General features: G+C 39.8%; 1 protein-coding gene across 2 annotated transcripts in view; it reads right to left on the reverse strand.

Annotated features, from left to right (window-relative positions):
- The window catches only part of ATG5 (autophagy related 5), a 147893-nt gene that overhangs the window by 32262 nt on the left and 97472 nt on the right, over positions 1 to 18159 (reverse strand). For both annotated transcript variants that reach the window (XM_019537828.1, XM_019537829.1), the window contains one exon: positions 5015 to 5132. In XM_019537828.1, coding sequence (XP_019393373.1) covers positions 5015 to 5132 — 118 coding nt within the window. The remainder of the gene's footprint in view (positions 1 to 5014; positions 5133 to 18159) is intronic.

The raw sequence follows: 18159 nt of genomic DNA on the forward strand, positions 1-18159 counted from the left end.
GGGGTGGCCAGGGTCCTGCCTGAGGGGATCTTTAGCATGGGACAGAGCCAGTTCCATGCCCATGCCACTCCCCTCTTCCCTTCAGACTACTGGTGTCCGGCTGCCGTGGCCCCAGGTACACAAGCAGAGACTATTGATGCCTGCGCTGACCCTGCTCGCAGTGTGGGAAATAAACCTCCCCTTCCCCTGAGGGTACCAGCATCTGGCCATACTCCCATTCCTGCTGCTGGAGCAGTGAGTGGGGGGCAGGGGAGCTGGGGATGCCTGCCACTGCTGCTGCCCCTTTGCCAGGCAGACGCAGCTGCACTCGAGCAAGGTTTCACAGTGATAGTGATCCAGCTCCGGAGAAGGATGGGGACAACCTTGCTTGGCTGGAACAGACAGCCCAGCCCAGGGCTGCAGAGCATGCTGGGATGCTGGGGGACTCTGATTTAACTTAAACCAGGAAGGAATCTGGAACAGAAGTTCCATAAACCTGTTTTACCTCAATCAGTTAAGTCTGATACTACATTCAACCAGGTTTATCTCAAATCAGTTTCAGTCATTTTGAAACTGGCTTATCTGCAAAGAACTTCTGTTGCTACAGGTTTAAACCAGTTTCTGATCACTTAAAACCAGTTTATGTGCAGCTTCTGTTCCTAGCCTACCAACTTTCAGATCATGCCATAAGCCCTATCATTCTCCACAGCTCTTCTTTGAGAGGTAGCTTCAGTTGTCGGAGGCATTTTTGTTTATTTGGCAACTGAGCTGTTTCAAAATGCTATCACTTTCCCAAACTTGGGCAATTTTTTAAGGAAATGGCCAAGTAATTTAACCTTTTGTCAAATTAAAAGCTGTGATCCAAAGTGGGGATGACAGATCACAAAGTAAAAATCACCAAACTATTTTAATATGGGCAAAACTGTATCTTCCCTCTTGTTTTCAGAAGTCGCAATCATTTTGACTGAGGTTTTTCCAAAAAAAATTCATCTGGTGTGGAAAATTTTAGTAAAACAATTAAAGCTAAAGAAAGTTACAAGCAACTGAAATCAAAATCTTTGAAAGAGAAGACATGTACACGCAAGCCCTTCTTATAACAAGTTGTATGCACATATCTCTCTCACACATGCAGAAGAGAGAGCACACCCTTATCCACTCACTTACAGACCTGTGCATACACTAAAAAAAATTACAATACTACCTCCACCCTTAGCGCACATGCACACACACAAAAATGACACTTATTTTCCTGTCATACTAGGAAATTTTTTGCATGCCTACCTTTCAAGTACCTTCCTCCATCCAATTGGTGGGGTTTTAGCTTATTTTTGTAAGCTCAAATGCATGGTTATTTCTTGCATAAACTAAACACCTCTCTACTTCCCTTTATACATAATTCAGTTTTTACTAACATACTGGTATTTGTACAATCTTGTATTTTATCACTTTGAATACAATTAACATTGTTAAACCACCTTGCTTTCATGTGAATAAGGGTATAGACCAGTGATTCTCAATCAGGGTGCCTTGAGTTTCTTTCAAGGGTGCTACAGGGCACCATATGGCACACAACCTTTACACTGTTAAGTGTACAAACAGTATTCACAAGATAAACCCAAAGATTTCAAAGAGAAATACACAGTTGTTGTCTTTTTGAGTTCTTTGCAACAAAAAAAAATTCTCTATTATTTTTCTGTCAGCATAAAAGGGGTGAAAACTAAACGCTGGCATTTTCCAGGGGGTCCTTTGAGTCTGGTACAGACAAATGTAACAACTGTATCAACAGGAAATAATTACTGAAATAAGCTCTGATGATATACCATGTTAGAACTGCATGATTTTATACCAATACCAGGCATATCAAACCCACTACAACTCTAATCCTATTTCATTCAGAGATAAAGTTACAAGTTGCCTAATTGTTTATATCACTACAGGAACATGTAAGTCTCACAACTGATATGTGCTCCAAAAAGGAGATCCTTCTTTCCTTTCGAAGCAGTTAAGTTACTGCTTAATCCATAGCCTGAGACTGTTCACGTGGATGCATTTTTTTCCTCTTTGGACAGTTAACCAATGGTATTACTTAACAGAATTGCTTAAAGATAATGCAAGTGAAACGTTCCAAATGTTTTTCACCTTTTGTTATTTAGGGAGATGATTATTTCCACATGTTAAAAAAGTATTAGTAAATGTTTAAATAAAATAACATGAATGGCAGGAAAAACATTCTTGAAATCCAAGTTAATTTGTAAAGCAGTCACACTTCTTAGTTAAAAAAAAATCAATCATATTTACCTAATTTTGTAATATACAGCTGCTAAGCAAAATATTTTACAGACTATAGATGGTTTTAATTCAGCTGAATTACAATTGATGATTACTGAATAGCCACATTATGCAACCTTTTCTATTACCAGAGTATCAGATGTTCTACATGTGTACATATAGCCAAATACCACATTTCAGATGAATAATTAATAAATGACCTTCTTAGGTATAAGTAGTCCAAAAATAATATATTTAGTGATATTACGTGTTAATCTTTGCAAAGACTCTTATTCTCCTCTTCAGAAAGAAAGTTTACATAAGAGGGTGAGAAGCAGAATTAGTAGAGAAAGGTAAGATTTAATGCACAGTGGGAGGAAGCTGGAACATGCTTCTCCACTTCTCACCACACTAAACCTTCTCCTGGCAACTGAAGCTCCACACTAGTAGGAAAAGTAAGAGTATGGAGCCACTGGTAGAGGGGAAGTATACTTTGTGCTCCTGCTGCCCTGATCCTCTCCTAGGAGCTCTATGCTCTAGCTTTCTCCATCAGCACAGAGCTGATACCAGAGCATGCAGCCACCAGGAAGGGGGTTGCATATCAATCTCTCCACACCCCAGCCCCAAGGCAGGAATGGAGGGTACAGAGGGAAGCCATAGCTCCCATCAAGCTGACTGACCAGGGGAAACACGGCCAGGTGGTGTGGGAAAATTTCAGTTAATCAGTAGTTGTGGTTAACTGAACTTCTCTGAACTTCACCTAGCTCTTAGCAAAAGATTCAGCCCTCTCCAGGGAAGGCTGAAAGTGCTTGGCCAGAAGAACAGGTGAGGGAGGAGAACAGCCCTGTGCCATCCAGCTGGAATAAAGAGCACTGGGGGGCAGGGACGGGGACAACGACACTGAACTACCTGCCTGGCTGTAGGAGCAGGGTGCAGAACACACAATACTGTCTCCAGAAGACTCCTGCTGCTTCTGGCTGGGCTTGGCTCAGGGGCTCCTTGCAGCACAGCTCTCTCCCCATCTCCCTTCCCAAGGCAGGGACAAGGCATGGGTGTCCTAAGCATACCCGTCGACCAGCCCTCTACGATCAAGATGGAGCTGTGCAGGTCCGAGATGACAGTGAGCAGTACCATGTGACTGCTCCGAACATGTGCTACATTTTATGCGGCATAACATTCCACAGACTTAGTATGGTCTAACATGTAACAATACCCTGAGAAGCAATTTAGCACCTCTCCCTTGTGAGAGTGAGTGTGAACAAACACTCAACATGACTTCCTTTACTTGCACACAGCAGGAATCTGACAGGAGGGGAGGGAATTTGTTTGAAAAACTGTGAACAGGACAAGAGGAGTAGAGAGAAAAACACATATACAAAAGCAACCCATATTCCAGGAGAGTGTGGAGCCCACCACAACTCCTGCCTTACACCCCGCCCCCCCCCCCAGTGTTTGGACAGGTCTCTCATGCTCTGTGCAGTGGTTTAAGTGGCTCATTTGCCAAGGGTGGCAATGGTGGGGGGGGATGGGGAGACAGGAACAAGCAGCTGATAATTAGCAGCACAGCAGAAGGTAGGGGAGGGGGGTGATAGACCCTGCCAGCAGCTCTTCAGCTGCCCTTCCTGGTGTTGAGTATTAACAGAGAAAGTTCCTAGGGTGCATTTACCTCTTTGGATAGTTTACCATGTGAATGTGAAGCAGGTCACACGGCATAATATTACCTGTTGCTTGATAGAAATGTTGTCTGTTTGGAACCATACAGCTCTAACCATAACTGACAATAATATTCTCAACAATTCTCAACATAGTAGCTTTCTGTCAAAAAGGTGACAATGCTACTCTGATATATTTGTAAGTTAATCATTTAAAAGCTAACAGCAAAACAGTGGCAAACACAAGAATAAAAAAACCAGTTGCAAAGCTAGCTACCAATAAAATCCATTTGAAATAACAGTAGCTATATAAAAGAATCGGCACTCTGTCATATTGTGTGCTGTCAGAAAGTATCTATAATAATTTTTAAAAAATCAACAAGATCATCAAAAAGCCCTACGTTCTTGTTGTAAGCTGATGCATATAGGAAGATCAACTGGTAGGGTAAAAGCAACCTGCCTCTTTCCTCTGAAATACATAAGCGTTTCTTAAAATGCACTGATTTTACCTGTGAATGCAGTCTGCACTCCCATTGGCTCATTAGAAATCAGTATTTCTAACAGCAGCATTAATATAAATTATTGTCTGAAGTTTGACATAAGGCAGAGGTATTTTGGAAAAAATAATTTTTAATTGCATGGCCACGAGCTAACATGTTTATATAAGCTCAAACACACAGAATTAAGGTTACACCAATAAAGCTAGCATGCCTTGACTCTGATTTGTCTTTGTAACCCAAATGACATTTTTAAACAACTTTCTGGAACGCACTTTCATAATGCAATTCTTTTTTCAAGTATTTTTTTTTAAAACATTTAAAAAACAAAAAAGGTAAGGAAACATTTTCAAAAGTGCTGAAGTGACTCAAACTCAAGTCCATCAGCTTTCAGTGAGACATGCTCCTCAACACTTGGCCTTTTCTGAAAATGGAACTTAAAACTTTCAGTATTGCCAAATGGCTTAGGAGCTTATCACACACATAAAACATCATCAGCCACACTAAACCTCACAGCTTTGGCAGTGCAGCAAGCTTTTTGTTGCTTGTGAGACAGGACCAAAAACACTTACATATATAAAAGGAACAGCAAGAAAAACCGTGCTAAATATAAAGTACCTTCAGGAGTAATTGCAGTAGGACAAACTTCTTTTAAGAGATCTCCCAGTGTATGTAGCTGTCCTCCAGAAGCAACTGGACGAAATAACTTCTGAATAAAAGGTCTCTCAGTTGTTGCCTGTTTAATATTAAAAAGATAGATTTTAAATTACTGAAGTTTTACTTGCACTGCTTCAGGGAGATTAACATTTGCCATTTTAATAATTTACATTCATTTTTACCTTTGTGTTCCATCCAACAGACAGCTGAAATTTAAGGCATAGATAGCTGAATGGATACCCTGCTGTAATTTATACTAGCTTCATATACTGATGTAAACTATACCAGGATTAGGAACATAAAGAAATGAAGCTAATCCAAGGTATTTTATATTAGAGGTCAGCAATGGTTTTGGGCAGAGTATCAAAAGCACCCTCAACCTTGACTTGTAAGATAATGGCATGCCAGGGTTGGATGGTGGGGGGAGCCGCAAAGGGCCCGATCCTTGTTTTGGCAATGCAGCCCTTTCCCCTTCTCCACTGTCTGCCTGGAGGCACACATGCCAAGCAAAATACTTTCCCACGCCATGATCTGGCACCTGTGCCGAGAGTTGCCTACCACTGTTTTCTACACCATGTAGTTATTATGGCACCCTGCCACAGATTAAACAGACTGTTTTCATTTAGCAACAGCTACCCCAAGATGGATGCAGATCAAAAAACCTTGAGTGTAATTTCAGTATTAATTCCCTACCAAAATGGGTGAACTTACCTTAGTTTAGAGGTCTCATAGCTGCTACTTTTTTACACTGGTATAATGCTCACTACATAGGCATAAACAATTAGTATGTTTAGGCCTTTATTAGATGTAATGAAACGCTTTGAAGGTGTACAAATGCTATTTTTTCCCTCCCAAGTTTCCAATCTTAAAAATACAGCAAACTGGACCCAGACTTGAAACTGCAAAACATTTCAGCACATATTTCACTTTTTAAACATCAGTAATTCTAATTTATTTTAGAAAGTCTCCAACACACACTTAATTGCGTTGCTGAAACAAACCTGCTCCATCAGGCTTTAAACTAAGTCCGCCAGCTAGATCCTGTACAGGAGGGACTGAGTGGATAAAAGGGGCAGAGGTGTAGTTCTCTATGTCAAGGAGAGCTATGGTGCCCAGGGTGGACGACTGGAGACCCTCTGGGTTAAAATCCATGGGGAACATGGCACAGGGGACACAATGGTGGGAGTCTACTACAGACCTCCCTCCCAGGATCAAGAGATTGATCAGGAGTTCACCAGAGAATTGGCTGAGGCTGCACGCTCCCGGTCCATGGTTGTCATGGGGGACTTCAACTACCCAGACATCTCGTGGGAAGAGCACTTGGCCAAATCCAAACAGTGGCAAAGCTTCCTCATGTGCGTGGATGAGCTCTTATCTGACTCAAGAAGTCTACAGGCCAACAAGAGGCAAAGCGCTGTTCAACCTGATACTGCCAACTTGGGACAACCTAATCAGCAACCTAATGATGGAAGGGAAGCTGGGTAACAGTGACCATGAGCTAGATCACCTTCACCATCCACTGAAAAGCTGTCAAGTCAGTCAGCAGTACAGAGGTCCTCGACTTCAGGAGGGCTGACTCTGACAGGGTCAGAAGATTTGTCGATGAGGCCCTAAGGAACCACGACCCCAAGGAGAGAGGAGTCCAGGAAGAGTGGTTGCTGCTCAAGGGAGCAATCCTAGACGCACAAGCTAAGGCTACTCCATCTTGGAGGAAAGGCAGCAAGAGGGCACAGCAGCCCCCTTGGCTCAACAAAGAACTAGCGGTACTCCTACATCTAAAAAGACAGATCTACAAAGGATGGAGGACAAGATCCACCTCCAAGGAGAACTATACTGCACTGGTCCGGAATTCCAGGGAGCAAACCAAGAAAGCCAAGGCTGCAATGGAACTCCAACTGGCTACAAGTATCAAGGACAATAAAAAGTCCTTTTTTAGACATGTGGGGAGCCGGAGGAAAAGAAAGGGCAACACTGGACCCCTGCTAAACCAGAAGGGGGAACTAATGACTGACGCCCAAGAAAAAGCCAACTTACTAAATGGGTACTTTGAGTCAGTCTTTCACAAGTCCCATGGGACGCCCGTGCTCATTACAGGACAGGAACACCTAAGTGAGGGTGGTTCCTTGCCCTTCATCAATGCTGACCTCGTGAAGGAACACCTCGAGAGGCTGGACACCTTCAAGTAAGCCGGCCCTGAAAATTTACACCCCAGAATACTCAAGGAGCTGGCCTGCATCAAAGCTCAGCCCCTGGCACGGATCTTCGAGGTCTCCTGGCGCTCTGGTGAAGCGCCTGAAGATTGGAAGAAGGCCAATGTGATGCCTATCTTCAAGAAAGGGAGGAAAGTGGATCCGGCAAACTACAGGCCCGTCAGCCTAACCTCCATCCCGGGAAAAGTCTTAGAAAAACATCAAAGATGCCATTCTTAACGGACTGGCCAATGGAAACACCATGAGGGGTAGCCAGCACTGGTTTGTTGCAGGTAGGCCGTGTTTGACCAACCTCATTTCCTTTTACGACCAGGTGACCTATCACCTGAATTGTTCAACATCTTCATTAATGATGTGGACACTGGAGTCAGAAGTGGACTGGCCAAGTTCGCCGATGATGCCAAACTTTGGGGTAAAGCATCCACACCTGAGGATAGTGGGGTAATCCAGGCTGACCTTGACAGGCTCAGGAAGTGGGCAGACAAGAACCTGATGGTGTTTAACACTAAAAAATGCAAGGTCCTCCACCTTGGGAGGAAAAACCTGGAGCATGCCTATAGGCTCGGCAGCGCTATGCTGACTAGCACTACAGACAAGAGGGACTTGGGGGTAAGGATTGACCACAAGATGAACATGAGCCTGCAGTGTGATGCTGCAGCTAGTAAAGCAAGCAAAACCCTGGCTTGCATCCATAGATGCTTCTCAAGCAAATCCCAGGACATCATTCTCCCGTTGTGCTTGGCCTTGGTGAAGCCGCAGCTGGAGTACTGCATCCAGTTTTGGGCTTCACAATTCAAAAAGGATGTGGAGAAGCTTGAGAGAGTCCAGAGGAGAGCCACAAACATGATCAGATGTCAGGACAACAGACCTTATGATGACAGGCTGAGAGCTATGGGACTCTTCAGCCTGGAAAAGCACAGGCTCAGGGGCTATCTGATGGTCACCTATAAGTTTATAAGGGGTATTCACAAGCATCTATGGGAAGACTTGTTCACCAGAGTGCCCCTAGCGATGACAAGGCCGAACGGTTATAAGCTCCTGCAAGACCATTTCAGACTGGACATAAAGAAGATCTTCTTTACTGTCCAAGCCCCCGAGGTCTGGAATGCCCTGCTGCTGGAGGTGGTTCAAGTACCTGCTCTGAACACCTTCAAAAGAAACCTGGATGTTTTTCTTGCTGGGATCCTATGACCCCAGTTGACTTCCTGCCCCTAGGGCAGGGGGCTGGATTCAGTGATCTTCTGAAGTCCCTTCCAGCCCTAATGCCTATGAAATCTATGAAACTACCATGACTAACTGATATCAAATAGTATCCAAAATAGCTCCATTTTCCTACTTCCTAAAAGGGCAAACAGAAAAAAAGGTCATGGTTAGAGCTGCGAGAAGTTGTTCAGACAAATGTTTTATTTTATTTTATTTTTTTTGCCAAAAAATGCACTTTTGGATTTATCAAAATTTGTGAATTCATGTTAAATTCACTGAATAACTTTTGTTAACATAGTGAGAAAAGATGCAGAAACATTTCGTTTTCCCAAACCTGTGCTGCTTTAAATTATAACAACTCTGAGATGTCCTGAACATGTAAATCCCACTCTTGGCATTCATAGACCCTTTGAACTGGGATTCAGAATTTTTTTATTAGCAATGTGTGTTGCACATACAACACCAATTACTGCTCAATTATACTGCTGCCTAGAACTCATATGATAAGACTCCTAGCTGTGGGGAAGAAGTGCTACATATGGGATACACGTATACAGAACACCTCAAAGAACTTTTAAGTAAGTAAACTTGGGTATGTCTATACCTCCACAGAGATGCCAAGACCATTGCTGAGATATGCCCCACTTGTTCCTACTGAAAAAGTGTCATGCAGTCTGAGAGCCACACTCCAAAAAGCAACTATAAGGCCTTCCCCTCCACTCCTTTTTCAAGTGGTATGTGTGGCATTCAAAAGCTTCAATAAGCCTTTTTTCAAGGCCTATTTCTTGGCAGTCTCCTCCAGATTCATATTAAGGAATCATAACAGAAGGTACTGGTGTCAGCTTTGTCTGGTAATGAGGAAGGAAAAAATTAAAGGACATTTACTGATGCTGAATCCTTTTCCTCTGTTAATCATTTGTAGACCTAGTAAATCTAGTTTTCCTGATCTTCACTAAGAAGGTGAGGTCAAAAAAAAAGACCATCTTTGTATAAGAGTCACAGGTAGCTATGACAATCAATCTGGCCAAATCTAAAATCTACAGAATGACATAATGGGCCCTGGTGGCAGCATCTGTGATATAAAGCCAGGAGGAAGATTCTTGTACGTCAGTTGAAGTATAAAATCCTTTCTTATCCCTTTCCTTACTTTTGGAACAATCAAGTGAAAGATGGACTGATCTAAGTGAATGGTGCCAACTAGAAACTGAAGATAGAAACTTCCCAGCAGGATAGTTGGGTTCAATACAAACACAGTTCAAATATGACTCAAGGGTTTTCTTTGCCCAACAACAGAACATAATAATCTTCAACACAAGTATCCAAGATCTTGGTACCCAAAAAGCAGGTTGACTTGGTGCTGAGTCAGGCCACACTTGAAGCGAAGTTCACACAAAAGCAGCATCTGTAGATCAGTTTATCCAGTAGCATCAATGTAGACAGTATTGCGGCTCATACCTTTGTCCAGAGCTGTATCAGCGTAATGGCAAAATGAGCCTAGGCTGTCAGCAGGTTCAATACTGATTTAGCTGAGTCCTGAACTTGGTGGCTCTCCCACTTATTTCTTAGTGCTAGTGCCCATAACTGGTGCAACTGCAAATTTAGTGCAACTCGTCCTTGCCCTGGGCAGCAGGCCCTGACTAGAGCCTGATGTGCATCTCCTGACGTTTGGAAGACAAAGCAATTTGCTTTTAAGAGTCTGAAGTTGCTTCTCTAATAGTTGGAACGCTTGAAGCTTTAACCATTCGTAAACAGCTCTTGAAACCTGGTGATCTAGGTCCAGTGCTGAAGCTATATGGCTGGTAGCAGCCCAACTAACCTAATCTAATATATATCTTTTTTGTGTTAATAGTTTTTTTAAAGGAATATTTAGCATTATAAGTAAACAGATAATTTGCTAATAAGCAGTGGTCAAAAGGACCCAACTAGCAACAGGGGCCATTCTATTTCTGATGTGCTCGGGAGAAGAGTGAGAGGAAACATGGGACTCACTAATGAGCACAAGTGAAATCATTTCGTACCCGCACGCAGAGGGAGTGTGCAGACATATGTTCAACACTAATTTTTCAGTACAGCCTGAAACAATTTTAATTTGATTTTTCAATGTGGACAGTTCCAGCCACAATACTGAAAAGCTCAAGTCTTGTTTTATGTGACATATAGGTGGGAATAACAAACACAAGAGATGAAACAGGGCAAATAAACTTACTTAGCAGTTCTCAGCTGACAGTCCATTGCTGGTGCGAGCAGACATCTACTGAACATCCCTGTGGTACCAGACAGCATCATGCTAAGATGCTGTTCTGCTGTGTTCATGCTACCTTCCAAACAGGAAGCAGCACAGCCATCCCTTGATACAGCAATGTGGGTGGGCTAATTAGAGGAAAGCTAATTAAGATTAGGTGCAGTAATGTAACTAATGCAGTTATACCACTTTCAGCTTGGGAGGTGGCACAAGCAGAGCTAGATCGAATAATTCTGCACACTGCTGCCTTGCACCAACATAGGACCACACAAAGGTGGTTAAAATTACTTTCTGTTCTAATGATGCTGTTTCTGGTTTCAGATTCTAGAGATCACTATCATTGCGGAAATGTACTCTAGCACTGAAAAAGTTGAGAACCACTGATCTAAGGGACACACAATTTAGAACTAATTTTTTAAAATCAATTGTAATAAGTTATTGCTTGTGATCATCATCATAAAACATGTTTTTTACTTGGCAAATATCGTATGCTAACCTACTGTCACATTATAGTGAAGATGATGGATCACCGATGTGTTTTGGGAGATTACCTCCCCTTATCCCCATGTTCTCCAATTACATCAAGAGTTACACCTTCAAAAATACCTGTCTCTTGTACTTTATGCTGCATTATGATATCATGGCATTTCTATGTTAAAAATACGTCAGAGAGCATACGTAAAATATGAGATTCAAAACCAATTGTGTTTTCATCTCAGATAAAATTATAAAAAATTACTTCATTCCTTTGATTACATGATTACCTTGCTTTTAAATGCATTCCCAAATTTTCTGACTCGTTTTAAGTAAAAAATAAAACAGCAAATAAAGACACATCTATAGTGTATATGAGCTTTTTACTTGAATTTAAGATGCCCACAGCTTGTAGAAATATGGTTAAAAAAATACATCATATTCGTACTCATTTTTCCTATGTGGCAAGTTGGTACAGAAATTCAATGAACTGAGATATGGAGGGGCGTGAAAGGAGCCCTATCCTCCAGTATAATATTTTTAAAAAGTTATGGGCTGCCTTTTCAAAAAATGTCTTAAGCGTGTAGCAGATGAAATTATTTCTATTTTAGAAACAGAAGTTACATACTTTCAAAAGCTTTATACTTGCATCTCCCAAGCTGTAAAAGTGGCTAATACAACCATGTCTACAACTATAATTTTAAAATGCAATGCAACACAATATGTAAATAAGAGCATGAAATGTAACACTGCAGAATTGTGTACTGTAATGCATGCTGTATATTTCATCATTTAAAATCAGTAGTTACCAGCACAACCTAAAAAAAGAAATTCACGTATAACTGTGTTAATTTACTTGCTGAATGTATGTTACTAATAATTTTATCTTGAGCTGTTACAAACTGCTATTTACCATATATTTGGTCAGTATATCACAATGTGGCACAACCAAGATCAACCTTTAGGTACCACAACGCTAACAATAATGACCTTGAGCTAACCAGGCCAGGCCTGATTAATAATTTTCTAGAAGAAACCTCCGACAAAAGCCCAACGCATGGAACAAACGCCACTGCTTTCTTCAGCAAGTTATGACTGTCCATGTGTGAGGATATTTGGATCCTTCCACTTGGGGCCATTATCTTTCATCTACCAATTCTTACTATTATTTCAACTGGATGCAGTATTATTCTCTCCTTAATCTTATCCAACAACTAGCTGTACACTGATACTGCATGCCAAAAAGAGGTCACTGTATCACCAGATGACAGAGCCCAAGATGTCCTCAACTATGTTAGCATGCTCTTCAAATGTGCTGTGAAACCACAATCTGGTTGAGGTATTTTGCACCTATTACCTATTATAAAAAGATTTCAATTTCTTTTACAAAAGCAAATCATGAGCTTCTCGTCAGCATATGAAAAATATCACTCTGTATCTACCCTAATGTCACAAATGTAACCTGGGAACTTAGTGCAAGTGTCTTGATAGTGCATTTATTAAATGTACATTATATTCAAGAGTTACAGTTTAAGCAACTCTAATTTTATTTTGAGAAGATGAAAAAAGAAAGGCAGCAAAGTAAGGATGACCTAATTATAATGGCACTAGTCTTGGAAACCCAGATTTAATTCCTCAATTTACCAGATTGTCTGTATGACCCTGAGTAAAACTGTCTCAGTACCCACCTTAAAAATGGAAATAGCTTCACTTTCATACCCCACAGAGGTAATGTAGGGAGAAATACATTAAAGACTGTGAGGTGCTGAGATATTATGGCAATTAGGGTCATTATAAGTACAACAGACACACAAGAGGAAGCTAGATTGTGGGAAAATCTTGAAAGCAATATAGCACAGAACAACTAAGCCATGAAAAACTGTATAGTTGTATACTATTAGCAATAAAAAGCTCCTTTACTTTTCCTGCTCAGTCATCTTGTCTTAAAAAAAATCCATCCCTGTTTGCATGGTTCTTTTTGGCATCAATGGAAGATCAAACACTGCATAAAATCCACAATTTAATTAGCCAGACATTTTACACAGGATGCATCTTAAAATGAAAAACATAACCCACAGACTGTTGGTTTTTAATCTCAAGAATCATAGAGTTACCAGTCTTTCCATCTAAATGAAGGACTTGGGTTTCCTAACTAAATATTCTGCTGCTACCCTAATTGCACTTCAACCACTGCAAATTACCTTACATATTGAACCCCCACAAAAAAAATCTCCATATAATTCCCATATGTGGATAGCTTGGCAACATCAAAATGTAAAACTTTATTATAACAGAGTATGCAGAAAAGACTTTTAGAAACATGCCAAAATCATATTCTGCAGAACTTTTGTAATGATCAGCTTGTTTTAAAATAATAAGCATTTCTGATAAAGCTATAATTTATAATTTTATTTAAACAAGCTTAAACTTAACCAAAGATTTAAAATGAGCAGTTAGAACTCATACGACAAATTAAGTTTCTTGTATACAATACATTAAAGGCATGTAAGTACTTCCTAAAAATTAGATGCACTGCACTTATTTAACATAAATGTACCAAACTTAACTACCCTGTAAATGTACATTCTCCATAAAATATTTCATAGCGTCTTCTGCTTTTCATAAATGCTTTCGATTAAAAACTCTAATGCAATCAAAAATCTAAATTGAAGTGATGGAAGCAGCTTACAAGTTGTTGATCAAAATCATTACAACAATGGGTTAATTCTGCCCTGATGTGCATAGTCTGCTACAAACCCCAACCCAAGTTACTGTGCCATCACTATTGCTGAGCCACCTCGTGTTACTAACACATGTGGGTGCACAACCTGTGGTTCTCTGTCCAACAGTAAGCAAAGTTGCTCTATAATTCTTTTTCCACTGTACTATGTATTGATAGAAAATTTTAACGTATGTACTCACTACAAAATGGGTAAAGGTGGGCGGACTACCAAATTGAATGCAACATGCACTTAGGCTTTAACCTATAGTCTAAAATGGGCTAGCAAGCTCATACTGAAAGCACTGAAAATGAATATGAGCTGGCTTCAATCAGAATCAGATGTCTGGAAATCACTGCTCCCTTTCTCTGATACGAAGGCAATTATCCATACTAAATTTTTATTCAGTGGCCTTTTCAAGAGCTCTTGTTCCAAGATATTTATTTGTGATGGAAAACTGAACACGCTTCTCCACCTCATATAACCTGTCACAATGGTAACTGTAGTCTATTCTTACTAGTTCATAAATGAAAACAATACATATTTAGCTTATAGTCCACGGTTCTGAAAACAGAACTTATAGGAAATTTTAGAGCACAATGCCCTCCCTGAGTGCCACTCCAAGCCCCTTCCCAATCTGTGTTTGGCTTTCTGTCCTATCCACGACTGCGCTGTCTGTCCCCCCTCCCCAATCTGCTGTGCACCACACAGAAAGGCTACCACTGTTACTTGTGGCACAGGTTGACTATCCCTGCTTTAGAGTATACAATAAGGAACGTAACACTAACTGACTGACGGATAGATGACTAGCAAAATCTAAGAATCTCAACCTTTTGGGTTCATATTTTAAATGTCTCCATATATCTATACCTATATTTATAGATAAAATAATCCAGAGGTATGTGTACACTGCCATTTCTTGAACTTGTACATAGTGCCACATGCTAAGGAGAGAAAACATTAAGTATAATATGGTGTGGTTCTCCCTGATTATCCTCCTATTGCAGTGAAAGTGACCAGCTGGCTACAGATGTCAGTAATGTTCAACCTACCAGTGACAAGTTCCTATAAAGGTTATTTTAAGTCTTTTACTAGTTGAAATATGCAAGATTAAAGGAAACATACAGAGAGGGGAAATTCTAAACATTTTCTTTACCCACCGATTTGATTTGTTAAATTCCTTTTGTAGTCCCCATTGCAGTTTTTTCCCCCCACATTAAAAAAGTTTTATAATTTATCCCATTAATTGGCTTACTATTTCTCAGTCAGTTATGATATTCTTTTCTTGTGGTTTTCATTTAAAAATATTTTCTCTCAACAATTCCTATTTTCATGATTTGCCAGTATTTTCTTCAGTTCTAGTTCCTTTATTCTAGGATAGAGAATATGACTTCTGGATGGGATAATTCATCACATTTTGTTTAAAAATGAAGCTTGAAAAAATTCAATGTACTATTCCTTCTTGACCAACAACATATACGTGATTATCTTAAAAATACAAAAAACAAACCATTTTATTAAATAAAAGAATGTCAATTAAGTTAAAATACAATTTAATCATTATCAATGTTTTGAAAAGTCATAAGACACTATAAAGGTCAAAATAGGACAGTATCTTTACTGATACATCATGTTCTACAGAGTAACTCTTAAAATCTATAGGCATTTTAAAACCTAGATTACCTTTAGTAATGAAAATGCAGTTATAGCTGTTGGTACAAGAATACTGATGGTTCTATACAGCTTCCACCATGGTTAATAAAAAATGGATCAACTTCTTTAACAGAATGTCAATTATCCATGGAACAACTAGAAAGTGTGGATTAGTGGTCTGAAATGTTTTATTTTTTGAAGAACTAGACCTATCTTCAATTACAGGAGCAGAAGCCATGAGAAATTACACATTTCTTTTATCACTATTTATGTTCATACCTTCATTCAATAACAATGTGAAAATGATTTTCTATTTACATGAAAGTTTGACTTTTACAGCTGAAATATTGTATAAACACCTTTTAAACAGTACAAGCTTTTATAAGCAAAATACGGATATCTAAAATTAGGTATTAAAAAAAACAACCCCCACAAAAACACCACTTATTTATACCAACCAGACCTACCACCATTGTGTGTGTGTGTGCGTGCACGCTCATGCACACGATATACATCCATAGTGAGCCTTTTGTTTTGCGTTTTTAATAATATTTTACTAAAATCTAATTCTAATGATTAATCTACTTCCAGAATTCAAAACAAGTTATGACTACAATGGAAGACACAAGACTCTTTCAGCAGAAATACTGCTAATTTTTCCACGTATAATGGAGTACCCACTTCAGTCAGTGGGAGGTTTTCCACTGACATCAAGGGAGGTGCATCAGACCCATACGTCCAAGAAGTACTGGGGAGTTTTTATAGGCTTCTGTACCGTGAAAAATGGTTAACTAATTAGTGAGTCTCCATCTTTCTAAAAATGTACATTTTTAACACTCCATTTAATCTAATTTTGCAAATAAGAAAAATCAAAATACAGTAAATAGATCATATTTACTAAATTCCAAAAGAAATGCTAGCTATACTATGAAGATATATACCTACTGAGATACAATGGTATAATGCTGATAATCTAAAAGAAAAAAGTTCCAGTGTTAGTGCTGTTTTAATACGAATGCTTGGCTAAAACATTTTTGGAATCAGTGTTACTTTTCATTAACATGACACTTTATCTACACTGCAAGGCATGCATGGAAAACTGCTAGAAATCACTGTTATCTGTCATAGGCTTGCTACCAGCTGTAGTTATAAGTTTACAAATATGTGAATGCCATGATAACAATTGGGCCGACTGCCAGGAAAATACCGATCTAAATTAATAAATCTCAAGCTGCTTAGACTATCCATGTTATTTTATTAAATCTTGGGAAGTAATCAAAACTCCTTAGAAGAAACAGACCTATTTAAACAATGACTATTTGGCTGCATACATAAGAATTCACTTAATCTTATAACAAACCACAGCCAGAAAAGAAATGATAGTTGCACGTGTATTTAAAGAATTTTAAATTGTTTTACATATTTGTTCTTCAAGCTACTTCAAAATATCTGACAACTGCTACAGTCTAAGAATGTCAGTTGCTTCTATCTATCTGTCAAGGTGAATTTCTATGACCGCAAAGTACAGAATTAAATAGTTAGCAAGGTGAAAACTGATACAGGCTTTCAGATTAGGACAGTTTGAATTTTTATATTTTGAAAGCCAAAACAAAAGAAAATGCCTTCCTACTTCAGATTCCTTCTCAACCTGTATAATTCTACAGTTGTGCCAACATGCAAGACTTTACAACACTAAGTTAGCATAGCAGGGTCCTCCTCAAATAGCTGTTTCACATTACAAACAGGCAAATAGATGTTAATAACTGAGAATATTGCCTATAATACAATACTAATAAAAGAAAGTGTTTGCAGAACTACCACTGCCACAAAAAAGAGAAATTTTGTCTTGACGAACAGTCCCCAAACTTTGGGTTGCAATCCCATACAGGCTCACAAACCCCACAGAAATTCAGTTACAGTAGTTAGGCTTCAACCAGGAGTGGGGTCAGCACATAAAAACAGAGGGAAGCCTCTATCCCAGGGGTGGGCAAAATGTGGCCCATGGGCTCGATGTGACCCACCAGGCCATTCTATCTGGCCTGCAGGGCCCCTAAAAAATTTAGAAAATTATTACTTATCTGCCCCCGGCTGCCCGTCATGCGGCCCCGATGGCTTGCCAAAACTCAGTAAGAGGCCCTCTGCCCAGAATAACTGCCCACCTCTGCTCCATACAGTCCCAGCACACACCACACCCCATTATAAAGAAGTATGTAATTTCACATAAAGGACCCACTTCATTCATAATACTCTTATAGGTCACCATGAACAACAAACTCAGAGGCAAACCAATACAACACCGATATCCTCTTTCAAACATTTGGCCAATCACAAAAAGTAGTTGTCACAGTAACATTGGTGGCATGCACCTGAGCCTTACACTGACCCCACAAGGATAGCAAAAGAGTAAAAATAACCTTGAGGCACCTAAGAGATTACTATCTTGATTTGCAATGGGATGAACCTACCATACATCCTAAAATGGAAACTACGGCAACTCATAACTAAAGATGTAGAGGGAGGTAACTGAAATGTTTAAAACATCTTTGAGATTTCATAGATTTCACAGACATTAGGGCTGGAAGGGACCTCGGGAGATCATCGAGT

Source organism: Crocodylus porosus, unplaced genomic scaffold, assembly GCF_001723895.1.
Source record: "Crocodylus porosus isolate Cpor-Errol unplaced genomic scaffold, CroPor_comp1, whole genome shotgun sequence".
NCBI lineage: Eukaryota > Metazoa > Chordata > Crocodylia > Crocodylidae > Crocodylus > Crocodylus porosus.